The sequence below is a fragment of the Chroicocephalus ridibundus genome, chromosome 16, assembly GCF_963924245.1.
Source record: "Chroicocephalus ridibundus chromosome 16, bChrRid1.1, whole genome shotgun sequence".
NCBI classification, from domain to species: Eukaryota; Metazoa; Chordata; class Aves; order Charadriiformes; family Laridae; genus Chroicocephalus; species Chroicocephalus ridibundus.
This window is the reverse complement of record NC_086299.1, coordinates 8,631,912-8,657,697: the sequence shown is the minus strand read 5'-3', so window position 1 is coordinate 8,657,697 and position 25,786 is coordinate 8,631,912. Positions and strand designations below refer to the sequence as shown.

Here is a 25,786-nt window from a genome sequence, read left to right as displayed (position 1 = left end):
TGGCTTTTTAAGGGAAAGCTTTTTTTACTGAAAAGCTTAGTCTTGCAGTCCCAGGCCAGTAGGGGCGGGTGGTGAATGGAAGACGTCTAGGTGGAACTGTATTGCTCACTAGCTCCCTCCTTTGCCTCTTTGAGATGGGTCCAGATGTTATTCCTGGTCAGTGGATTTAAAAAAATGGCTACCAGAAGAAAGCTGAGCACATTTTGTGTAGCTGTCACCTTGACGTTTCTGCATCATAAAGCATTATGGCCTCTTAGACGCTGGGTCAGCTCCCTGAAGAGCCACTGCCATTCTCTAAAAGTATTTGGAAGCAGCTTCATAGCACAGGCTGCTGTTTTTGCAATAATTGGGTAATGGCTCTACAGAGACCATTAAATCCACTGCACAGACAATGGGATTTATGGGAGAAATAAGGAATCTGACACATACAGTTTTTTGTGAAGATCATGTCCTTTCTCTAGGGCTAGACCATCCCTCAGTGCTCCTAATGTAAAGGTGACGTCGCTACATTTTTCTAAAGAAAAAAGAGGCTGAGACAGACCAGGAGATGCTGGAGAAAGCGTGCAAAGGAATAATGAGCTGAGCTTACTCAGGCAAGCAAAGCGTCAACCTCACAGACTGTTGTTTCAACCCATGTGCCTGGTGGGTTATGACACTCATTTCTCCAGTGACTTCTTAGTTTGTTTTCGTTCCTGCCCACCACTACAGTCTGGACTTCAGTGATGCTTATTGCATTGTAAGGCGCTCTTCCAGGCAGCTTATCCTTGCTCTGCTGACATCAAGGGCCAGGCTCTTCCTGAGCTCAGCAGGAGCACTGCAGGTAGAGCTAGTGTCATGTCCTGTGGAGCATATATGCTGCTTGGCTACTACTTATGGTGTTTGCAGTTCCCTTTTCTGCTCTGGTAGTCTTTCATCCTCTAGCGTGAGACAGGAACTTAGTGGTTTCTTGAACACATGTATCTACCTGTGAAGCAGACCCTCTGCCAGCAGCTATCTCCAGGAGGAGACAAGTGGTGGTATTGTTCAGGCAAGACTCAAGGGACAGTTTTCTGTTTGAACTGCTCCAAGGACACTGCCTAGAGAGCTTCTGTAAGATGTCTTCCAGAGTCTGAGGCTTTTACTTCCAGTTTGCCTGCAATTTTTGTGGCTTAATTCTTTACTTGAAAAGTGGATGGGATTCAAGAAGTAAGAGCTGGCTCTGCCTTTTACAAGGGATTAGGAAATGGTTTTGCAGGCTGCTTTCCTCTTCCTATATTGTGGGACCAGCAGACTACCTCTAGGATCCTGCTGAGAGGCATGCTGACTCTGCACAGAACATGTTGGGGGACAGCATATAGATGTCTTTGTGTTGGTTTTTTTTGTGGTACATCACATAGAGAGAGGCAAAAGTGATTATCCATCACATGAAATTTGAAATTTTAAAATGAAAGCCACAGTGAGTTCTGTGTTGACAACTATTGAGGTATTTGGTTGTTTTGAAGCTCCAGGTCCTGGAGTCCTGTGATCACAAAAGTGTGACCTTTCACTTGGTGCATAAATACTCCTTGATTTTTACACTTGCAGATTGTGAAGTGTGACTCACCAAAATAACTGCTTCCAGTTTACCCCAATCCTGTAGTTCATAAGCTGTCAACTCTGCTGGGTTATGGATATATCTCTGCCTTTGTTCCGTAGCTGCCGTGTTACACAAACAATAACTTTAAAAAGCATGGCTGGGGGATATGTCTTGTTTGCTGTGCTTGTCTCACATAGCAGAGCTAGGTCTTAGAGCAGAGGGAAGAGACTGAAAAGAGAAAAAGGCTCATTCCTTCTTTAACTGCTGCTCTATGTCCAGGTTATTGAAGGTCAGTTGTTTTAAATTCCATTTTCTCCAGGCATACAAGAGATCAGAGACATTCCAGATTCCTTAGATTTCTAAGTGATCTCATTTACAGGCATCTCAAGTAAGTTTGAATCTTATCCATGACCTGATGTATGTGTGCAGATTTCCAGCATTGCTGGAGAATCAGAACAATCAGTTCTTCCTTCTTTGTCTTGTGCAGTTCCCACGTCTCCTGTAAAGACTTGTGCTTTCTTTCTCTTCTAGAACTTTGCTTGTTGGCTGCTATGCTGCTCTCTTTTTGATATTTCCACCTACCATGTTGTCTGAGACTATGAATGATGCCCTGCCTGGCGTCGGACCCAAAGCTTCTGTCCAGAATCTGTGTGTGTACACAGACCACCAGTGAAAATCCCTTTCTCTTCGACGTCTTGTCTCTGTGCTGAACTCCAACACACTATTCAACTGTGTCTTCACCTTGTATGGGTTTTGTTCTAGTGTATAATGTCATTGTAACCCTGAGCTGTTCAGCTTTGTGTGGCAACGCTCAGCAGGTCAAAATAGTAGTGTGGTAAAAAGCAGGCAAGGCATCAACAGACTCTTCCCTTGTCCCAGCAGGAAGCAACATCTGCTCACTGAGGGGCAGACCTAGAAAGACCCTGCAGTGTAGCTGCCAAGTAAGCGAGAGTGCTCCTGCCCTGCTTCTTAGGGAGCTGCTACCAGAAGCTTTAACAGTGGAGGGAAACAGAAGCTGTCAAAAGCTGCAAGGCATAAGGTTTTCTTACCTAAAAGCTGTTACATTACAGACAACTTCACTGCTTGCTTGTTTTACAGAGAGCTGCGTTTGGAAGCGTGCTGGAGAAATGCCTGTAGCTGGCTGACAGGGCTGCAGCAGCCAAGGCCCCTGTGGGTGGGAGAGAGGGACCTGGGTGGTCCTTACCATGCCAGTAGGGCCAGCTAAAAAGATAGAAAACTTGGGGTTAGTGCTGTTGTTGGTTTAGGGCTGCGACAGGCTGTTGAGCGGAGCATATTGGAAGGCTTAGATGGATACTTCTGTAATTTGCTAGATTTACGATGCTTGCATTTAGGTTCAATGTTTTTTACATTAACTTGCAAGAGGAAAGGAGAAAAGTGAATGCATTCCTCTTTCTGAGCCAGGAGAGGATGTTTCTGTAGCACCAAATCAATTTGCTGTTAATGAGCAGTAATGCAAGACTCTGGAAGTGCTGGCTGTGCAGACAGCCGGCCCATAGACAGCACTCCCCAGCACGCAAGCAGCCGTTCATGTTGTGATACTGCAGTGTTCCCTCGCCACAGAGCAAACTACAGCGGTTCAGACACGTGGGCGTTGCTTTGTCACACTGATACGAATGGATGCTGGTTGTCCTGTCATGAGTGAGACTGATCTCTCCTGGAGAAGGATGATTTGGTGATGTAAAAGGGCTTTGTATCATTCTTCTGTTGTCCTAAGATAAATCAAAGTCCTGGCTTCCAGAAGCAGAGGCTGGCAGGTTATTGTATTTTACCATCAAGCATTTGGCATTAGGAGAGACCATCACGTGATGGAATTATAATGTCTTGTGTATGTCTCTTTCTTATATCCAGAGCAGTACAAACTTTGTGCAAGATTTTTTTATTTTTTTTTTGGGATGCTGAGATTATAGATGTAGAAAAAATAACTTATATTTGGAGTGTCTTTGAACCGGCAGTTCAACAGATGGTGCTGCTCGTTTTTGTTTTCTGGTATCATTGCCCAGTGTTTTGTGATAGGAAGAGGAAAAGAAACAGAGTTTATTCTGAGCCCATGCACTGGGGGTGTGGTTAAAATAGCCCTAGTCTGGAGTTAATTTATTCTCTTTTGAAATGCATAAATTCCAGGGCTGAAAAAAAAAAAAATACAGCCTTTGTCTGGAGGACATTGTGCCTATGACATTAGCAGGACAAAACATCTAATGATCTTTCTGGAAGCCACTTGGGCTTGACTGGTTAGAGAGATGAATGATGTCATTGTGTTGGGAATCTGAATCGTCCTCTCAAAGCATGATGCCAGGAGACCTCCTAGACCCCTCCTACACAAAAAACAGGAGGGACTGGACCAGAGAAATACAGGAACAAAGGCACTAGTTCATTTCTTGCAAAGTTCTTTGGGCATAGATCTGAGTCACACGAGTTGGAGAGAGTTGTGGTTGCATCCAGAACATTGCAGTGTTAACTGTGCAGCCCAGGAATGCAAGCGGGAGAGACTGGGATCATGGTCTCAAAGCGGGGATGTGTTTGCCCAGCAGAGTGCTGACAACAGTGTGTGTCAGGAGTGTGAAGTGAAACAGCCAAATCACATCACTCCTCATTTGTCAGGTAGACTCAGCATCCTGCAGAGTTACAGAATTCCCTCAAGGCATTAATCCCACCATCAATTTTATCAGAGTGTGATTTGGAGTCTTAGTGATGAAAGTTATCTTTTGGCTCTCAATCTAGTGCATCAGCAGTGCGGGTCCGCTTCCCTCTGCTTGGGCAGCTCTGACCCCCAGCAAATGAGCCAAGGTCAGCTGTGTCCCCAAGTCTGCTCAGGCCTTTTCCTTCACAGAGAACGTTGACTGAGATGTGGGTGTCTGCTGGGAGAGGAGATGGAAATGAAACGGTCGCATTCTTTTCACAATGGTCGAACAGAAGGTCCCTTCCAACTTAAACTATTCTATGAACTGTTCTTGCCCTACTGTTTCTGCTGGTGCCTTGTTATGCAGGACCGATGTCAGATCCTAAGATATTATGGGTCCCTCCCTTCCCCATGCTTGCTCCTGCCTCCTTGGGTTCTTGTTTTTATCTTACACAACATTTTTAAATAGTCTCCTCTTGAGCAGAAGAGGCCTTTCAGACAGTTTTTGTGCGTGACGCATTGACAGATACCTTTGGTGTAACGTTTGAATAGCTCGGTGGAAAAAACCTCTGTGGCTGGTATGCACTGAAGACATGGGCTGTACGAAATTCAGTTGCAGGCTAAGCATATCCCACATGGCTCTTAAGCTTAAGTTTGTTGGTTAGGCACTGTCTTTTGCTGTAAGTGTACAACGTCTGCTGCAGCATGGACCAACCAAGGTCTGAGCCTCCGGGCTTAGCCACAATACACATGTTAAATAAGTATATTAACAGAGAAGGGAGGAATAGATGGAATAATAAGAGAGGAGGTGGCTGCTGACTATGAGTGTATTTGTAGTTTTTTCTTCCTTTAGTTGTCAGTAACATTTTTTTTTTTCTGCTTTGACAGGTTCTGTTTGTTTATATTCAGGTAAGTGACAACTTTGTAATCTACCTGTTTTTGTGATCGTGAGTAGAAATGAGACATACCCTGATTCCATGCAATGGGGGTTTTATCGCTAACTTCTGTAGGCATGAACCATGCATCCCGTGAACTAGTGTCTTTAAACTTTGGTTAAACTGGGGGCTAGGATTAGGAAGGGTTGGTAGGATGGGTCAAATCTACAATCCTGATAACAGACATCATAGACATTGCTTTACTGAATGAAATAAGTGTTTTTATGTGTCTTTCTGTTGTATTTCTCCGTGAGAGAGTTCTACGTTGGTCTTCAAAGTTACTTTCTTTTTGGGTGGAAGGTGTGCAGAGATTCTAGGAAAGGTCTAAGTCCCACTCTAATGTCTTCTTCACATGCTGTTAATCTGGTAACTCTGATTTTTGTTCTTCGCTCCTGGCTCTCAGTACCAGCTGATGCCTCAAACCCGGACAGCGTTGTAGTGTCGGTGTTAAATATCAGCGCTACCTTGGGGTCACAGGCTGTCCTCCCCTGCAAGAGTTACCGCATGGTGTGGACCCAGGATCGTCTGAACGACCGCCAGCGTGTAGTCCACTGGGATGTGTACAGCAAGTACTATGGAGATAACAAGATGGAGAGGCTGTGTGACATGTATTCAGCTGGAGATCAGCGTGTATACAGCTCCTACAACAAAGGGAGGATATTCATGCCCAAGAATGCATTTACAGATGGCAACTTCTCCTTGGTGATCAAAGGTACTAAACAGCATCTTATCTCCCTGTGCTATCTGCAGAATGGAGGATTCGTGACTAAATTAACTTTGTGGTTTTCAGTGAAAATGGCTATTTTACAGAGCATTTTCTATAAATACATAGAGGAATATCAGTCTAATGAGGTTCTCTGAAGCACTGGCAACAGTGTTTTATTTCCCTTTGAAACAGTCCCATTTTAAAAGAGAATTGGTAACAACTCATTGCCCGAAAGTCAGTTGGGCTTCTTGTGGACCTTTGATTATATTTCAGTTCCTGAACTATAAACCTAAGATTGTCATTCTTCATATGCCTGCTTTTAGCTAAACTTAAATCGGCTTTCTCTTTCCATCTATTAATACAAATACGTTCCACACAAAAGAAAACTGAATAAATTATTATATTAGGTGAGATGATTCTTCTCTGTTTAGCCCACCCTGGTGACAAGGATGGGTTAGAACTAAGTTATAGAAAGGCCCTCTTGCATCCATACAAGCATTTGGGAAATGGTATAAATGACAAAAGTAATCATTGTCTCAGCATAAAACATTCAACTTCTCTTCTTTTCCCTGTTGTACTAGATGTTGCAGAGAGTGATGAAGGCACGTATTCTTGTAATCTTCACCATCACTACTGCCACTTATACGAAACTGTGAAAATCCAACTAGATATCACCAAGAAAGGTAGGTGTGGCAGAGAGCTTGGTGTTCCTTTCTGCAAGGGACGTGGTCTGGCAACTGGAGTCCGGTGGCCACCAGGACTCCGTTGAATTCACGGTGGGGCTTGTACACTGATTGACGGTAGGCCTTGCATGCTGTTCTGCTGGTCTCAGAGAAGAGCAGTGTGGATGCAGGGTTTTGCCCATGTTTTCTCAGTTGCAGGTTCAGGGCATGGATGCCACAAGAGGTTTGGAAAGTATCAGGAGACAGTGGTGCTCACTATGCTATTTACTATCAGATTCCCTGAGTTTCAGAAATTTTATTCGCTGTGTGTATTTGTGAACCTCTCTGCTTTCTCGGCATGTGAGAAACAATGCATGGAGACCGTTAAGTTAAACGTTTACTCTAGGCAGCCCAATTATCTAACTGTCCTGTTACTGCTCCAGCAGTAACAACCCTAGTAACGATCCATCATCAGTCAGGTTAGCCACAAAATCTGCCTTGTACATTGACTGGTGAGCTTACCCTGAGAAGCCTGTAGTTAAAAAGCCTCCTCAAGTTACCACACCACAACTCCAGCTCTAAAAGCGAGCTTCTAAGGGCTGTTGGCAACTGCAGTGTGTGCCACCCACGCCACACGTGCATCACTACTGTGTCATTTAAATTGACCTTTGTATAATGCACAAGTGAAACTACTGGGGCTGATGCAATAGTAGAGAAGTGCATCTCTTCTGCTGCCTGTTCTCACGGCTTCTATGCAATAAAAACACCCAGGCAGGCCTGCGAGCTCCAGGCTGCTCATCTGTGTTTTGCTTTTTCTGTTATTCCTTTTCAAGAAAAAAAATACAAAACGGCGCTTCTTGAACTCCTCCAGTAATTAAGGCATTTGTGGGTAGAAAAGCATTTCCTGCTTGGGGAATTGGGATACAGTATACTGAAGATGAAATCTGTTGTTCTCATTCCATTCTTAGTCTGTAGAGAGAATATACTTCCTGCTTTCTGAGGCAAGAGATTAACTCTCCGTTATAAGGAAAAGAAAGTGGTCTTGCTTAACGCACTGACCTAGGGTGGGTAGAGATGCATTTCTTTACGAACTGCTAAAGTAAGTGTGAACAAGGCACACTACCCCTGTGGCACTTCAAGATCTTTATAGGGAATGTGTTACAGGATTGCAGGGTCTGAGAGCAATCTTAGGTGCGCTTTCATGTCCTTAAGCATAGCACTAGTATGTAAAGATGCATGTTCCAAGGTTGCACAACTTGTATTGTCTCCTCCACAGCCGAGGATGCAAACGAGTACTGGGATGGGGAAAAGCCTGTGATTGTTGCCCTAGAAGGCAGCACAGTGATGCTCCCCTGTGTGAACCATAACCACATCTGGACCGAACGGCACAGTGAAGAGGAGCAACAAGTGGTCCACTGGGACAGGCAGCCCCCAGGGGTTCCTCATGATCGGGCTGACCGCCTCATTGATCTGTACGCCTCTGGAGAGCGCCGTTCTTATGGACCTCTCTTCATTCGTCAGAAGATGAACATCACTAACACAGCCTTTGCCCTGGGTGACTTTTCCCTGCGGATTTCAGAGCTGGAAAGTGCAGATGAGGGCACTTACTCCTGCCACCTGCACCATCACTACTGTGGCCTGCATGAACGCAGGATCTACCAAGTCTTTGTGACAGAGCCAGTGAGAGAGAAGAAGGTGGTTAACCTTACAACTCATAACATTGCCCCAGCTGTAGGTAAGTAGCCTCTGGAAATGGCTTTCCTGATTAAGGAAGACATAAATATCTACAGTTGCACCTTTGAGCTCTAAAGAGCTCAGTAGGCCACGGGACAGGAATATAACATGTTATTCCCCATCATCACCTCAGGAGGCTTTTGCTCCAAATGCCAAAATGTCCTTGCCTTCTCTGTCCCCTGCAGTGGTCTGCAGGGATCACTTAGTGCCAGCAGGAGGGAGCACGGCCAACAGAACCCTGTGCCCTGCAGAAGTACCATAGACACCACTGAAGTGACGGTGCCACTTAGAGCAACACTGAGGTTTCCTCTATGAATGTTTCTCACATTTGAGCCAGGGGCTATTCTTGCACATGAAGGTCGGAAAAGTAGATGGGGTTTTGCCTCCCGTGCTGCTAGAATATGACTCTAGTGTACAGGCTTGGTTGTTTGAGCTATTTCCATTATATCGGTATACCTGGAGCTGCACGCTTAGCAATACTGGTGAGCATTCTGTTGAGCTGCTTTAACACTGTGCTGCACCAAAAATGGTGTGTCCCACCCATCGGGGTTAATTACCCTGCTTGCCGTGCTGTAGTGACATCATGTCCAGCTTCTGTTTTCTTTGCCCCAGGGAAAATTCTGCAGCCCATTCTGCTCTGCAACGCTGACATGCCCTAAGGCAAACAAGCTGTTTTTCTAATAGGCTTCCTCTCCTGATTGCTTTTATGGAACTAGAGAAGGTATGGGGTGGGGATTGATTCTGCTTTGCTGTTACAACATGCCACTAATCTCACCAGTGTAGATCATAAGCGTCACTCTCCCCTTTGTGCAGGGGTTTAGGCTGTGTAAGGTGCCAGACTGTGCAGAATCAAGCACCAGGAATTTTCCTCCACCCTTCAGCTTTTCCTTTTTTTTTTTTTTTTTTAAACCAATTTTCAAATTTTCCACTGCAGTGAGCTATCATCTGACAGCCTGTCCAAACTCAAAACCATCATACTTAGTTCAGGCAGAAAAACAAAGTTAAAATCCAAAGTTTAATTTTTTTTTAAGTCTTTTGGGTATAGTTCCTTATTAACATTTTAAAATATTCATTGTGGTTTAATATTTATTGGCTGCTTAATACAGAATTTTGACCTGCTTCATGCATTTTTAAATAGGTCTATTCTTCTTTAGCAATTGGCTTTTTCAAGTCACAGGAACCTAAACCTCCCCCCTGGGACTGAGGTTGGTGTCCAGAAAACCCAGGCAGTACTACAGAGAGGTGGCTGTTGGGGCTGAGCTGACTCGGAGGCCAGGACATACAAACATCAGTCTCCCTCCCATTGCCTTTTGCTGCCCTTGAGCCTTATCCAGATCGCATTGTGCAGATGGAAACTAGATCTTGTTTTCAGAGGTGCCCACCCAGGAATTTATTCCTCTCGCTCCTGCACGTTGTCCAAGTTGTTGCTGAATAGTTACTTACCTGCTCAGAAGTTAGACAGAACGTACAAGTAATTTAACCTGCTGGGGATGTCTTAGTTTGGCAGGAGTGCCCTCAGTGCCAGAGGAACTTGCCTTCCTGAGAAAAGCCATTTCCACTCTCAAAAAGAACAGCCTTAGAAGAGCTTTGTGCCCTTCGGGCAGTGAACACTCAGATGGTCTGAGAGCACCACGCACAAAAATGTGCTGAATCGATGGGAATGTGAAAGCAGCTGAGGCATCCGGAGTGCCTGTTTCAAACCCACTGCTGCTGAGGAGCCTGCTGGGACATGCCCTGTTTGTGTACAACAGGAAAGGCTGAGATACTGCCCCATCCCATGAAAAAACGTATAGAACTCTTCTGGGGATACAACATAAAGCCAAAATGAAACATCAGGAGATAACAAAAGCAAAGCAATGAGGTTTTTTCAGCAAGCAGCTATAGTTTCTGGCGTAGCTCCAAGGCCCGGAGCCATTTCCAGACAGGAAACTTCATCCTGTTTTGAATATAAGCACAAGCTCAATTCTGCTCTCAGTCTCAGCAGTGTAAATGTGGTGTATGTCTACTAACTCTGTGCATTTTGACTCTGCATTTGCTTTGGAGCATGTGATTGAAGAATGGAATCTGTTGTGTCTCATGCTTATTGCTAAACTATTCTCAGTGCTTTGCCAGCCTTGAAAAGAAAATGGGCCACGTACCCAGCATTTCTGAGCTCTCTTGGAAGAGCGCTCGCTGTTTTTCCCAGCAGAAGAATCTGACCCTTGACACTTTGGTAAAGCAATGTACGGGCACCTCTGTTCTAACTTTTTTTGCCCCCACCATTAAAACTTGTTTTTCAGTAGTTAAACCAGATCATGTGAGTAAATTAGAGGCAGATGGACATGCCATGTTGAGACATACTGAAAGATCAGCTCCTGGTTGCAGAATAAACCTTCAGCACCTCAGCTTAAATTCTGATGTGACACTAGGATGAGGAGGAGAGTCTGTATGACTTTGGTGATACTATTCTAGGTGCTGCCATTCATCTGCTGAGTGTGATTGAATCGACCATTACTCTGTGCCTCAGTTTTCCCAATTATAAAATGGAATATAGTCCACTGCTTTCCTGGTGATGCGCTTTGAAGTTCTCCAGTGATGCTTTATCAAAACACTAGTACGACAAGTATTTTTAGTATTGCTTGATTGAGTTAGCCAAGGAGACCCAAAGTTACTGAGTCTAACTCTGCTCCTATGCTATCTTGCAGTATTTGTGGGAAAGCAAAAAGCCAGGAATAGAATGCATTTATGTTTGCTGAATCCTGGCTCCACAGCGGCTCCAGTGACTACCATCTCATTATGGCAGCTGCTGAAGAAGCCCTTCATGACCTAGAGATTTGTTGAAGTAGAACTGTCACATAGACTGTTTGCAGCTTTGCAAGTTGGTTTTTTGGTTTGGTATTTTTTAACTTAGCAGCGGTGAAAAATACATGCTAGTTTTCAGCACTACAGCTAGCAAGCACACGGCATCTAGCAATGCCAGTAAAAAGCGGAGTGTTGCTGGAGTGGAGTGCTGGGCTACCAGAGCAGAGCGTATGCTAAAACGTCCCAATTTTCTAGGCCTGTTGTTAGCATTAGCAAATGATCATCTCCGCTTTCAAAGTGTTTATTTCAATCCACTGTCGTCTTATTTGATTTTATTGTTGGTGGGTTGGTGTTTTTAAATGCTGGAAACAAGCTACCTGACAAACTGGAACCGGTCGCTATGCCAGCAGTTCCAAAAATGTCAACATTTCTCTCATTAGAACACATCTGTTTGATGGTACTGTGGCTTTTGGGATGTTTTTCCCCCATATTTCCCCTTATTCTTCCTGAATAATTTACAGGGTTAAACTCCCAAGAGACTGGTTGGCCCAAAGACCATACTGGTTCTTGTCCGGTGCTTGATGAATGTTTCCTTCTGGGGGTAGAAAGTGTCACTTTTAGCTCTGTTTTGAAGAGAAAAGCCTCCCCCGGCACTGTGTGTCTCACGGGTTTGCTCTCTGTGCCTGGGCTGGATTTGTCCGTTCCTCTGACTATTGCAAGCACAGAAGTCGCTTCCTCTTTATATGTGTAAAACATTGACCTATTTATTTGAGATCGACAAAAATGTTCCACGTAAGAGTTTTGAGTTACCCTTCGCTGTGCTGTGGAACCGAAATGCTGCTGCACCCACAAATGGAATGGAATCTTGGCTTTTCTTTGTGGGTTTTTATTTTATTTATTTTATTGATTTTTTTTTTTTAACTTTATTTAAAAGGAAACTCATTCTTTGGCATTGAAAATTCCTCCCACTCTGTAAATTATAACCCTTGGCAGGGAGGGGCTGCTTCATACTTTCGCTGTCTGGAGCCGAAGCACCGTGGTGTGTGTGTTGTAGGGGACCCAGAGGAGGGTTGTGTTACCCTGCAGCAGGACTCGGGGCTGTCTAGTGTGGCTTCTGGCCGTGCTCCCCCTCTGCAGGCGCACACTGATAGCCAGGCAGCAGCGAGGGAGCGTGTGACAGTCACTGTTAATACTTCACGCACCTAGGAAGTGTAACGGTCTTGTGAAGAGCACATTTTCCATCTGACAGAGGTGCAGTATGTTGTAAATTCGCAGCCATTTGCCCTTTGCTTCATGCAGTTCAGAAGAGTTTCCCACTGAACGTGAGTTTTGGGTCCACATATAGGCCCATGTGTGACCATGCTTTGCTTTGGATGCCAATTACAGTTATCAGCCTGTTTCCTTTTTCTTTTCCATCAGATCCAAATGTTGTCAGGGGCCACAACGTAATAAATGTCATCATCCCTGAGAGCCGGGTGCACTTCTTCCAGCAGCTGGGCTACGTCCTGGCAACTCTGCTGCTCTTCATTGTCTTCCTCATCATCATTGTCCTCGTCACCCGCAAGCGCCGGCAGAGAGGTAAGTGCTAGAAAAGACCAGCTCTGTAGTGCCTGTCATGGTATTCCGTGACAGGAGAGCCGATTCTGCAAATAATTACTGCAAAGCACGATGCTGAAGGCAGTGATCCTCTCCTGGAAAACCAGCAACCTACGCAGTGGGGAGTCTTTGCAGGTGCTGATGCCAAGAGAGAGTCATTAGTGTGGTGTAAATATTTCCAGGCCTTGATTTCCTGAGTTGCTTTGTTGTAAAGGAGAAGAAAATTAGAACTGCTAGACACTTGCTTTTTACAAGTGGAATTTGTTTAGAGCAAAAGGCCCACGTGCATCCCTTAGACACTAAGATGTCGAAGTCCTTGCTGGACTCCCTGACTCTCTGTGTGTAATTAGATAAATAGGCACTGAGATCTTTTGGTGGATGCCACACAAAAAGCAAATACCAGGGAATGTCTGTCTTCTGCTGCGTTCTTTGCAGTATCACATTCATGCTTATTTACGTGTCAGGGGATTGGCACCAGCCACAAAATGGCTATCTCCACTTAACTCCACTTAAGTGGGGTTACTTTGCAGTTACAGAGGGAACGGACTCCTGCCCTGGCCTTTGAATGGAAAAGAGGAGCCTGAAATCCTCACTGCTTGCAGGGTGGGGTGAGACAGTAGTGTGGTTGGATACCTGGCGTGTGGGAGGCTGGTGGAAACCAGCATCTGTAGCATGCGATGGATGCAGGCCTAAGCAGTGAGCTGGGCATGGGCAAGGGCAGCACCGGCACACAAGAGATGACAGGTGTGGTTAATATTTTTGTAATAAATGGGACGTGGAAAGAAATGAAATATGGCAATTGCTGTAGTTTCTCCTGGCTGGTCATCCGTAGATCTGGGAAAACCACTGGAAGGCTGGTGGGTAAAGGAAAGGGAAGCTCCCTGTGGCAGTGGAACACACTGGAGGGGTTGTGAAAGTGATCGTTGTAAGCATTGCAATCAGGAGCACTGTAAATAAGTACTAGGTGTTATTGTTATCACTGTTGTCTGGGAGGGAGTGGTTGGACTGGGTACAACTGCTCATTCTGTTTCTTCTCCCTCTTTAGGTTATGAATACAACGTGAAAAAATATGGAGAGTGAGTATAATTACACAGGGTCTACTATCTGTGATTAGAATACATAACAATGAACTTAGGAGCCCCAGCCCTCAGCTGTCACTAAGTGCCTAAAGCAGCCGAGGATGTGGTTAGTACAAGTACAGCCACATAAAGCGTAGGCTGCTTGGTAGAGGTGATTCCTTGCTTTCCACCAATTCTTTTGCAGCTTTACACTCTAGTCATTATTAGTGTAATGTTCCCAGGAATATACACTTGAATAATGATTGGATATCAGGGAGCAACTTCCATGCTGCCAAAGTACGGAAGGAGAGAATGGTTTGTAGGGCTAATTTGCCAGTTGCATTTCCTCTCGTACTTTGGGAACCGATTCACAGATCATCTTTCTGGGAGATGTCATTAGGAGTTAGTGGTAAAGGGGTAGCGCACAGATCTACTGTAAACTCTACTGTGAGACTGGGGCCAAGATTGTGGAGCTGGGTTCCTTTGTGTTTTATTATATGTTATGAAAGTGGGAGAGATGGGGAAGTTCCAGTACAGATTGGCTCCCCATTGTCCTAAGCTCTGGACAAACACATGGTGGGGGAAAAAAGAGCCAGCTGGGCAGGGATCTCAAGGGGTTAATAGAAAAAATAGTAAAAGGGAGAGAGGAGAACTGGATTCACTAGTAAGCAGTATGACCTTCTGACATCTGTTTGGTAAGTTAGGGGCAAAGACAGGAAAAGTACCCGTGGACGATGGCTGCCAATGCTGTTGTCTGTCTGTCACGCTTTCTCCAGGGAAGCCTGGTAGAAACCGGAAAGGATTCTGTAAAAATCACCAGTACTTAATGGAGAATGAAATCTTCTATGGATTTTTTTCAACTTTTTTTCAGATATACAGCAAATAAACAAGATAAATTGTCTGAAGTAGTATTAGAAAAGCTATTGTGAAAAAGTGTGAAAGGAGCCAGTTACTAAAGGATATGACAATAACATTTTTCACTGTTATTCCTTTTTCAGGAAGGATGTGAATCTTAAAGAATTTACAGTCGACACAACAGATCTGACTCAATACAAAAGCGAAGACATCAGACTGGGTATGCATCAGCTTCAAACCAGCTTGAAACTTTTTTTTCTCTGTGCACCCCCAGTAAAGGTACAGCCTTTAGAAGAAGAAGCTGACAAACTTTAGGTCCCAAGCTACAGAATTGCTGTAAAGGCCCCAGTAAAGAAGAGGCAGATACAGAATCTGAAGTAAAGAACAAAAGAGTTGCAGAGGGTGGGTTACAAACCAGGACAGCAGCGAGTACAAATTCTTCTCTGTGTGTCTTAGGGGAGCTCCCCTGTGAGCAAATGCTTTGAATATCTGCAATAGTCACCTTCAGGTGAGCTTCGCATAGACGATCCAGAGCTTTTTGTTACATGCTGGAAGAATCTGTGGTGCCTATGAGGAGCAGGAAACTGAAATATGCATAACTGATTAGTGCCAGGGGCAAAAATTAAGTCATAGCAGCTTTCCTTTTCCTGCTGATTGGCTGAGTTACTCCGAGAGATCTGGAGATGCCAGGCCTAGAGTGCTTCAAGGAAGGACTGATCACATGTCTGCCTTGCCTGTAAAGTTTTGTTTTCTTTTAATGTTCTAATGGCTGTCTGAATTATATTCCTCCCTTACACAGATTACAAAAACAACATCCTGAAGGAGAAGGCCGAGCAAGCCAGAAGCTTCCCAGCAAAGCACATTGATTTAGACAAAGGTAATAATGAACTGGTTCACCCTAATTGGTGGCTGCAGGAACCTTCTGATGGGTTGAAGGAGGGAGGAGGGAAGAACGCAGTTTAGCAGTGAGCTGACCAAGCCACAGCCGAATGAGGAATGATAAACATCATGAGAAATGACAGCAGGAATGAGAAGCTAGTTCCCTTCCTAGCCTTTCATCAGGGAGCCACAAGATGCAAGTAGTGATTAGGCTTTTAAAAACTTTTGGCGTGGTACAAATAGAATATTTTTTTATTGGAAAAAGAATGCCTTGCAGGGCTGGAATAGTGCATTCTGTACTGTAACCTCAGAGGGAGATGTATCTCAAAAATGTCCTGGCATGAGTTTTGAGAAGAAAACACTGTGCAGAAGAGAATGGTTTGAGTTGAATTAATTTATGTGTAATGGGCAGTCACTTACTTCATCCAACAAAAGCAAACAACTCTCCCTCCCTAAGGGCTGAATCTCCTTTTGCTTATCCAGTATTAATCCGAGTATTATGCCTCAGTTTTTAGAGTCACACTTATGTCAGGCAGTGCTTGTAAGAAGTTGTTAGGTTCCAGGACTCCTCCCCTATGAATTTAGAATATAATAAATGTCACTGAAATGATATCAAGAAGGGAATGGTCTGGAGAGTCCATGAGTTGCCTTAGACCTGCTGTTCTTGACGGAGTTCTCATGATACTTTTGCCTACATTCTGCAGAGAGGGTCTGTGCAATAATTTATACGCAGTATATCTCACTGCGGGCTTTATGAAGAGGATATTGGGGACGTGGTTGACTGCAAATGGTCACTTGTCACTGTATAACTAAGTCCATGTTACAGTGTGCTGCTTTGGATGGTTTGAAATCTCTCTTCAGGTACTGACCTCCATTTCAATTTGCTTTCAGATTTCAGGAAGGAATATTGTAAATGAAGACGTTCCCAAGCTGCTGGCTGGACCAGAAGCTTCAATCAAAGATAGATAAATGGAAGAGAGATGCCTTTTCTTAATACCATGTCCCTCCAGTTACCATAGGTTTTTTTCACGTAGACTTTCTCCCCACTAAGCACAAGGGTATTTGCAAGTGCTTCTTGAAAGAGTTAGACCATCTGTCTTGTGTTCACTTATGGTGGGTTTGGGTCGCCTTTTCTTCTTCTGTTCTCCCAGTCCTCCATTCCCCTTTTCTTTCTTGGTATTATTGTTGGTTTTATGCATCAATGATTTTTATGAGCTGAATCAGCAGGCCTTTTGCTTTGATGTTACTGCTTTAAATAAACCAACCTGCATCACTAATCTTGAGCCATCATTATATCAGGCATTGTTCCATGTAGTGTATTCATCAGAAAAAATAATAGCAAAGCCTGATTGTGATCTCCAATAGGCTGGCGTAAATCAGGAGGAGCAGTACTGTCACATAGCACTTTACATATTCCAGGGGAAGTACAAAGAGTACACCCCTTCACAAATGACGATGGAAATACCTCATTTTATGAATGGGGAAATGTCAATATCCTCATTTTACAGGGAAAAGGGAGGCACACAAGTGACCAAGGGTAGGGTTGGGATCAGCTCCAAAGAGCTCTGGAAGCCTGACTCTGTATTTCTCGCTCTGAGCTTGTTTCTTGATTTGTTTTTGTTTCAGTGCAGACCAAATCAAATTTGGCATGAGCAGACACTTACAGATGAAGTTGATGGAGTTACAGTGCTGTAATACCAGTCTCAGTTAGATCAGAACCAGAAATATTATGGAAAGGGCTAAACTCCTTTGTGGAATCTGGAATGTGATTTTCCTGCAGTCCTTGGGTGGAACCAGGCCACACAGAGCTTGTGTGCACATCAAAACAAAGGTATGATTACAGCACAGGTAGAGAGATTGTTAAAAGGAATAGCTTCTCATGAGCAGACCGTGAGGAACAAGAGTGAGAACACACTCCACGGAAGAGCCTGTCAGGAATTTTCATGGGCCAGGATATCAGAGGGGGAACTGAGGAGCGAGATGAGTCCATTCTTGTGGATTTTGGCATAGCTTGGGGGAGCAGATACCTGCGATAGTGGGGCTGTAGGGAGTTCTACCTATCAACAGTGTGTCAGATGGGGATGTCCAAAAATTGAAAGCCAGTAATTCAGTGTTGTAATCCAAGAAAGTTAAAGCATCAGGAAGGCCGGAGAATATTAACAGTTCTACATAGCTCCTCTGACTACCTGGGATATCCTGTGGCACCATTACCAAACCAGGCACACCTGCGGTCCTTGGAGGACAGAAGAAAAAGTCTTGCCTGCTGTTGTGAGCATGATGACAGTGGCTTGTGTTCTTGTTGTGTAAGAGTGAAGGTGGCCAAGGATTGCCAGCCTGCTCTTTGGTGATCTGAGGAGAACGGCAGGGGGAGGGATTGCGGATGGGCTTGGTGACTGAATGGAACTGGGATAGGGGCTCCAGGATGTTGCGGATGGTGGAAATGTGAAGAGGAGCTTGTGTGAAACTACTGTGAGGGAGGATGTGAGGGTGATGGTGTGGTTTCAGTCTTGAAGTAGTGCTTTGCTTGTGACTGGATTTCTTGCTGGGGATGGAGAATTCTGAGGTCTTTGCAAGTGATGAAGTAGCTGTGGTCCAAGGAAAGCATCTCAGTCTACCAGCTAAACAATTGGGAATGTGACCTGCTGCCTAGTATGGTATGTGTCTTGGCTGTTGTTTTAGCCACCCTTGCCACTTATCTGGGATCGTGTTAGTGCCACCTAATAGGGCACAAGTTTGGTCAAACCAGAAAGAGCTGTTGTCATGGCTGGGTGAAGCTCCCCACTGCAGGAGCATGTGTACTGTAAGGGCCCAGTGCTGTTCTGAGAGCTATCCAACGCTATGGGCCTCCCTAGTGTAGGAATCAATGTCAAGTCCCATTCCTGCCCCGTTCTTTCCACCCCTACCCACCTACCAACAATGTGGTGGGTAAGGCCTCCTATGTACCAGAAGGAACTGTCTCCTCAGAAGGTAGGACGTCAGTACTTTGATGTACACCTCTTACAGGAGTGGAAAGTGGACCATGTCAATTTTTATAGGTATTGATACTTCTCTCTGTTAATGAGGACTATGTTAAATGTATTGGGCACCCTTATTTTTAATGCCTTCAAATATTAAAAATATTAATAATAGAATATAACAGTAGAGGTGGAGACGAGCCTTCTTAAGCTACAGCTGGGCACCTCCTTATCTTTTAGTTTGCTTAGCCTTCCCACTGCTCTCTGGACAGTTTTTGTGACTTGCGATTAACTTGCCTTTATCTTCACTTAAGATTCACCCCTACGAAAGTGCTGGGACTGGGCAGACCCGTGACTAGTGGAGAGAAGGGTCTGGGCTTGGGCCCAGGTCCCTCTTTGCCTGCCCTTCCCCCAGAGCAGACGGCCATTCTTAGGCTGCCTTTGGCTGGACCTGATTGAAACACAAGCCGCATTCCTGCAGGTGCATAATGCTGCGCTGGTTATTCCATCAGGGTGGCACAGTCTCAAGTAATTGTCATTAATGTCTTTCTCCCTCCCTTTCATGTCTGTGAGTCAAAGGTTGGAGATCTTTACTTGCCAGTTCAAATTGCTTAGCACAGCTCATATAGACACCAGCTCAAAGTGGGGTTACTCATAAACTCCAGAGGCATTTAAATATTTTATTTGACTTCTAGGCTGCAAAATAGCTTAAGGGGAAAAAATTTAATATGTTCTCTGAAACAAGCACTAGGAAGAGCTTTATGAGTTCCTCATCCTTGCTTTGATCAGCGGTTTAAATTTGGTAGTGGTCAGACATGCCAGTATAACCCTAGACTGATCAAGATGGGAGTCCAAGTTGAGATTATGGCCCTTTTTTCTTCAGGAGAGGCATGTGCTGTGTGATTGCACTGATGATCAGAACAGTGGTTTTCAAAAGCAGCCTGCCACATCCAGTGTGTAATTTAGTGTGTTAAAATTCTGGCTGAGAGAGATCCAGGCAAGACTGTGGGATAACCAGCTGTGTTTTCAAACCCTTGAAAAAAAGAGAGAGAGAATAATCGAACATTAAACTGAAGAGTTTTGTTTGTTTGTGTGTTTCTTAATATAGAGGAATTATCAAAGGTTACTTGCCCTTAAATACTGCTGAGAAGCTCTTTAGGTCCTTTTCACATGGACTTTGTATTCTGTCAGTCTTTGGCATTGGCATGAAGTCAACGTAGCTGATCTTGCACGTGAAAATCAGAAAACTCAACTTGGAATTAACCACTAGGCCAGGGGCAGGACCACTGCTTTCTGTTCCCACCCTGCCGTCAACTCAGCGCAACTCTAGGCAGGTTGGTTTTCACTCTCTCTCCCTCCTCTCAGCCTTTCTTTCCCTAATATGGGACAGTAACTTGCCTGTTGTGGAGAAACAGTTTTTTACTGTGTGTAGCACTTTGGTAAACATGCTTTGCCTGAGTTATTTGAAGTAGTGCTCTCGCTGTACTGATGGAACGCTGCATCTGATAGACTTCTTTACCTGTCACTTTGCAGGCTCTTGACAGGCTTTGCCTCAGTCTCCTTGGTTTCCCGAGACATACATTTTATGTTCAGTTACTTAACATAATAATAACCCCTAATATTTTTATAGCAATTATTTCTCAGTGAGTATTCTAGCTCAATGAGGGCAGAGAAATGAAGGTCTTTTTTAGGGTAATGTATGGAATGTAAGCCCTTGTTGTTGTGGAACAAGGAATAGGTGTATGGCAGTGACCTTAAAAGGGGTTAAAACTGAGACTAGAACTAGAGCCCCCTCTTTTCAGCTCTGCGCACACTCTGCTTCCTCTCCAGACTTGTTCCATAAAGCTTGGGTTTCTTTTCTTTGTTGTAACAGAATTAATTTCCATTATTATTGTTACTTAACTTTTACCATTTATCATTGTTGTGTAACTCTCCTAGCATTTAAGAAATAAAGGAGAATATAATGGAGTTTCAAGTTAAGGTTGATTTTATTTCTTGCTCTTTGGAGATGCTATCTAAGCTGTTAGCCAGCATTAGCTAATTCTTCCCAATGGCTGTGCAGTGTGTTTCATCTCAAAGCATCCTAAAGTGCTTGACAAAGTGCAGATTGGATGCAATAAGTTATTCCAGTGATTTCAATATGGTTTCCACATGGGACATCATCACTTGACTTGGTCATGGGGCCCACAGGCAAATTTTAGCTCTCCAAAAGGGTTGTATAATGAACAGAACTGTGGCTGTAGATGGGAGTTGAAACCATCTATCAGAGATGAAGGCTGGCAGCTCCTTCATATTTCATAATTCTGCAGGTCCAGAAGGGAAGATAACGTATCCTGCTGGAATAGTTAACTGCACCGTTTTATACTTTGCTCCCAGCCCAAATTCCTCTTTTCCTTGCAGAACTAACACCTTGCAAAGTTCCTGCTGCACATTCTGCTCTTGGAGGGCTTCCATTCACTGAGTAGTATCACAGCTGGCGTGGCAGAGTTCTTCCAGGGACACTGATGGAAACAGCTTGTATTGCTGCTTGGATGGACACTGCAGGGGGCAGGTGCAACAATTTGAAGGATCAAAGCAAAATATGAAACTAAAAAGTGGCAAAGAAGTGCATTTAGCAAACTAAGATTATTGACCAGCTCATCTAGTTCTGGTGAAAGTATTATCTTCTCTCTTACCTGGTTGGAAATTGTACTACAGCCAGTCTTCTGACATTTCATAGCACCTCTTCCCTGGGGTGAGTCATCCTGTGATGGCTGCTTGTGCCTTCTCAGATAACCAGAGGTAGAAAAGCCAAACCCAAACAGGTTAGAAGGGATGGGAGATGAAGACAGTGAGAAATGGATGGGGAGTAGTTCCTTCTCATTGGGCTCTGCCGTTGCTGAGAATGAATGGTGAATTCTTGAGCAGGTGAAGCCAGGGGCCATGTACAATAAAGATCTCATCCGAAGTACCTTTCTGGTACTGTTGTGGGACTTTCCTGGTCAGTCGCTGCTATAACCTGTAAGTGAGATTCTTCATGGTGAGAAGCCAAATAAGAACTGCTGAAAAAGAGATACTTTGGACAAAGTGAGATCATCCTGAAGCTGATGCCAGTCCCACTGGGAACATCTGACTCAACAGCATTTTTCTAAGATTTAAACTTACTTTTTCTTTTTTTTTCCCCCTTAAGTGCCACAGGCAAACTAGAGCATTATACCATAAAAAAAAAAAAAAGCAGCCTTCAAATTATACTCTTGGTGCTGGGAGGCAGAGATGCCACCATTCTGCTGGACTGAGGTGACACATGTTGGATTGGATTTCTGTATTTGTTCTTTGTTGGGGGAATATGGAGCTTGAGTGGAGTTTTTTTGAGGGCAATTGAGCTGCAATTATGCAATTATCTTGAAGAGTGAGGTCTTACTGCATAGCCTTACCTAGGGCTGGGAGTCGTTAATGCTTTAAGCCCGTTTCTTTCTGCTGGTGCCCTGGGTCTCTGCTGACAGAGCTGGTTATTTGTTGCTGGGGCATCTTGCTGCTTTTCTCTGTCTCTATAGGCAATGGGTCTGATTTTCCAGGAAAGCAGCTGGGGACAAGGAAAAGCTAATTTAGCAACCACAGAGCCTGCTTTACAGACCACTGAAATTAAATATTTTCATTGTCTTCAACTTGTCTGAAATGAAGTCCAGATTATCCCCATTTCCCTTCTGCCTCCCAGTCTGGGGAGAGTCTTGCCCGTGGAGAGGGAGTTGCTAGTCACTGACAGAACAAATTTCTGAGGGGAAGAAGAAACACTGGGGACCTGAGAGAAGTAGGATAAAGATCCGAATAGATGTTCCAAAGCAAAAAACTCCTCCTAGAGGTCAAGTTTTTAAACGTGTATGTGGCCCTCTGCAGATCAGCTGCTCTGAAGACAATTGCTGCAGGGAAATTTTTCAAGCGTGTCTCTCCCCTTTTTAAAAAGTGCTGCAGATGCTAAGAGGAGGTAGGAGAATCAGAAAATGGCTGAGAAAGAAAATAGATGATTGACTCATGATGAGTAGGAGCTGGGACTGACCCATTAAAGTCACTGATGAGGTGTGCATCACATAAAAGTGTTTGAAAATGCTTGAGACTGCCGAAAGTGTATGTGTGCAATAGTGACTGGTTCTCCATGATTGGCACCAAGACCAATCCAGAGAAAGTGTGGGAGTGCTGAGTTTTCATAGCCAGAGTACTGGTGTTCTAACCCACAGCGGTTTGTGTATGTGATTCAGCAACAAGGGAGGTCTTGCCTGGAAAGCATCACTTCTTCCCTTCGCAGACAGAGCTTTTTGCCCAGACACCAGTGTCTCACGAAAATTTCCCTCTGAAGACCCATCTACAGCAAACACGATAGAGAAAAAGGTACTTCCATCAAAACCAGCTTGATGTCACCCAGTGATTTGAAGTGCTCAACCTGTTGCCTTTTGCAATAACGTTTCACATCTTTTCAGGCTCATCTCCACTGTTTTGATTGTTGTGTTAAAGTCCAGTTGAGTTCCAAGACAGCAGTTAGCAGCATTTCTGCAGCAGGGGTAGGGAGGTTGGTGCCATTCTGTATGAGTATCTGATTTGCACTTGAGGTTTGCTGGGAGTCTTTGAAAGGACAGGAACATAGTTTGTCCCATGTGGTAATTCTTCCAGCACTACAGGATCACACTGTAACAGAACTGAGATGCATCAGGCTTTTGGTAGCAATAACTGAACAGTTATCAATAGACTCAAGTTAGATGAAAAAGACACTGAAATTGGAGGAGACACTCTTCATTCCGATGAATCCCAGAAGTTGTGTGCATCTGCTAACAACGTCGGTTAATGTTTTCCATTACATTTTTCTGATTTCTTTTTAGCAGTCCCTGTGGAGCACCCAGACGAATGTCATCCTCTAGTCTTTTCTTTTCCCCTCCCAGACGAAATATACAGCGCCTCGTTCCTACAGACCTGTAGGGCAATATCCCTCCAGTACACACATTCCTCAGTTTAAGAGGGGTTTTGGAAATGTCACTGAAAATCCCCTCTGTTATTTGTATTTGAATCCAGTGGCAATGGAAGGCCTGGGGAGATTTGCCCAGGAGGCTGGGGAGCAGATTGCTGGACTGCAGGTCTTTTGCCTCCCTCTAGTGTTTGATGTCTTTATTTTCTTGTAAACTGTCAGGACTGAGTGCTGCCATGACCTGACTGTGCCCAAGGTCCGCTGCACTGCACAGAGAGGAAGAATAAAAGGAAAAACAACTTGCAGCTCTTTTAGACCAGATCATGAGCAGTGTAACATGATTTGGGTTGCATCCTGCTGACATGTACCAGCTTGGGAGCCAGCCTACAGTGTCTTAATTTTAAGCACATCCAAACTGTGTGGTTGCAGTGATAATCTTTCTGCTTCTCTTTCTCTTTTGGGATCATTTCCATGCTTAGTTCTTATTCTGCATTGATGCTAATCTTGCCTGGGTGAATCAGTAGAATGAGATGGAGATGAAGAGTAGCTGCATAACTTGCCTTTTTGAATGTGCTGAAAGTCTGCACATAGTGCTCAGTGTGGGGAAACTTAGGATCTCGGAAGAGGAAGAATCGGTTGGCTGACAATTCCTGTGTGGTTCATTTAGACACCAGCTTCTGATACATCCCTTCAATGATAAAAGTCCAAAACCCATTTGTCCTTTTGTTTTTAAACAGTGATGATTTTGGAGAAAATGCTTGAGCAAAGGAACGTAAAGATTAGTCCTACTGATGCGACTCAACACTTCGGCAACACCGATTTGGTGTTTCTAGGTCACTACCATGATTCCACTCTGGAAGGTATCTATCTTCCCTGGCTAATAAGTGTCATCGCTTTAGTTTCTAATACCTCCGTGCTACTGGCCTCCTTGTAGGTACCATCAGTCCTGCAAGAGGCACAGATAGCTGGCAGGAAATGGTGGGAAGCTTGCAGTGATGCTGAGCACCTTGATCCTCCTGTGTTGCCAGAACAAATGAAAACAGAAGTCTTCGTTTCCCAGGGTTGTCTATCCAAGTGAAAGTACTCATAGTCAAACCTAGTTTCATTGACATGAGTGGCAAAACTGCCAGTGGCTGACTCTTGAGAAGAGATAATCCTCCAAGTGAAAGATGATTTTGTTCTTTTACAAATAAATTCTTGCAGGTGGATAAAAAATACCCATGGAATCTCAGAGCGGGTCCCGAGTCACAGCTTTGGTGAGTGTCAGAGTGCTCAGAGCTTTGGTTTTCTTTTTGTCATATCTCTTTAAACAAATACTTATTTGCTAAGCACCCAGGGTGTGATGAGCTTTTGGAATTCACTGAGACAAGCAACAACCATCACTATAATTCAAAGGATGGCTTTTTAAAAGGGCTTGCTTATTCTCTGTGTGGTAATGAAGTGCACCGCTATATAAATGAAGAAAAGGGTGAGCGGCTTTTATGCCTCGGGACACTCTCTGCTCCCTGCAGGGGTCAGCAAGACTATTTGCTCTGTCACGGAGAGCACAGCACTAATAGCAAGAGATTTTATGCCTTATATTTATTTTCCACTGAAGCGTTAAGGCCTGAACTCTGCGAGAAGCAAGATATTAGCCCTGATGGACCAGTGGTTTGCTAAGGTGGTGTATTCTGCATTCCTGTGTACGCTCTTTAATTGGATTAGCTTGTGGTTTGACTGTAACATGAAAGTGGGTTATCTCCTCTCTTCTGTGCTTTATGGGGACACAGAAAGCTTTTTGTGAGTCATAGATCCAGCCTTATCATGTCTCTTCCAAGGTAGTCATCTGACAATTATACAACTCATTGTATTTTCAGTTGTCAAAAGTGAAAGCAAAGCTAATAGAGCAAGAACAGAGCTCTTTGCAGGTTTAGTCTTTGTGTGGATACCACCTGGGTCTCTGAGGAATTCAGGAGGTCATTAAGTACGAACTGAAGAGACCAAAGGGTTGGATGTTAATATTTTGCCTGAGTTTCATGCTGGAAAAACTACATAAAGCTCAGTATCTCAGAAAATATAGCTTGTACTCGAGTTATCTTACAGTCCTGCCCGAGGAAGCCTTCCCCGTTGCTGCTCAGAGATCCTCGTGTGTGGTAGAATTGATGGATTCATGGCATACTTTCCATACCAAGAGTACTCTCAGGTGCTTGCTGAACCATAGCACGTGTTTGCGCACACATGCGGGACAGGAAGTTGAATGCACAGTTTTGCAGAAATCTTTAGTGCTTTATGCCTTACTCTATCGGAATTCTAAAATTGCAAGCGTGAGAAATGACTAACCATCTTGGAAAGTACTCTTCGAAGAGTACTAAGTTGGTCATTCTTGACTTAAGACAGCACCAAATCACTGGTTACGTGATGAAGAATAAGGCCATAGCTTTACTTTGCTGTTTATTTGACCTTGTTTGATGATCATCCAGGCATTCAAGTTTAGCAGTGATGGGTGGTATGAATGTCAGCAGGT

The 25,786-nt window shown here is 44.2% G+C and overlaps 1 protein-coding gene across 2 annotated transcripts in view; it reads left to right on the top strand.

Moving 5' to 3' along the window:
* MXRA8 (matrix remodeling associated 8) overlaps positions 1-25,786 on the top strand; it is a 40,694-nt gene that overhangs the window by 2,150 nt on the left and 12,758 nt on the right. Inside the window, exons 2-10 of one of the 2 annotated variants that reach the window (XR_010073547.1) lie at positions 5,082-5,102; positions 5,532-5,840; positions 6,416-6,517; positions 7,773-8,231; positions 12,431-12,589; positions 13,653-13,683; positions 14,664-14,740; positions 15,320-15,397; positions 16,291-17,230. Coding sequence is in view for 1 of the 2 variants with exons in the window: in XM_063354208.1 (XP_063210278.1) it covers positions 5,082-5,102; positions 5,532-5,840; positions 6,416-6,517; positions 7,773-8,231; positions 12,431-12,589; positions 13,653-13,683; positions 14,664-14,740; positions 15,320-15,397; positions 16,291-16,316 (1,262 nt within the window). In the remaining variant the exon portion in view is untranslated. Of the gene's footprint in view, positions 1-5,081; positions 5,103-5,531; positions 5,841-6,415; positions 6,518-7,772; positions 8,232-12,430; positions 12,590-13,652; positions 13,684-14,663; positions 14,741-15,319; positions 15,398-16,290; positions 20,287-25,786 lie in introns of those variants that run through there. The other variant, XM_063354208.1, reaches the window with a different exon arrangement.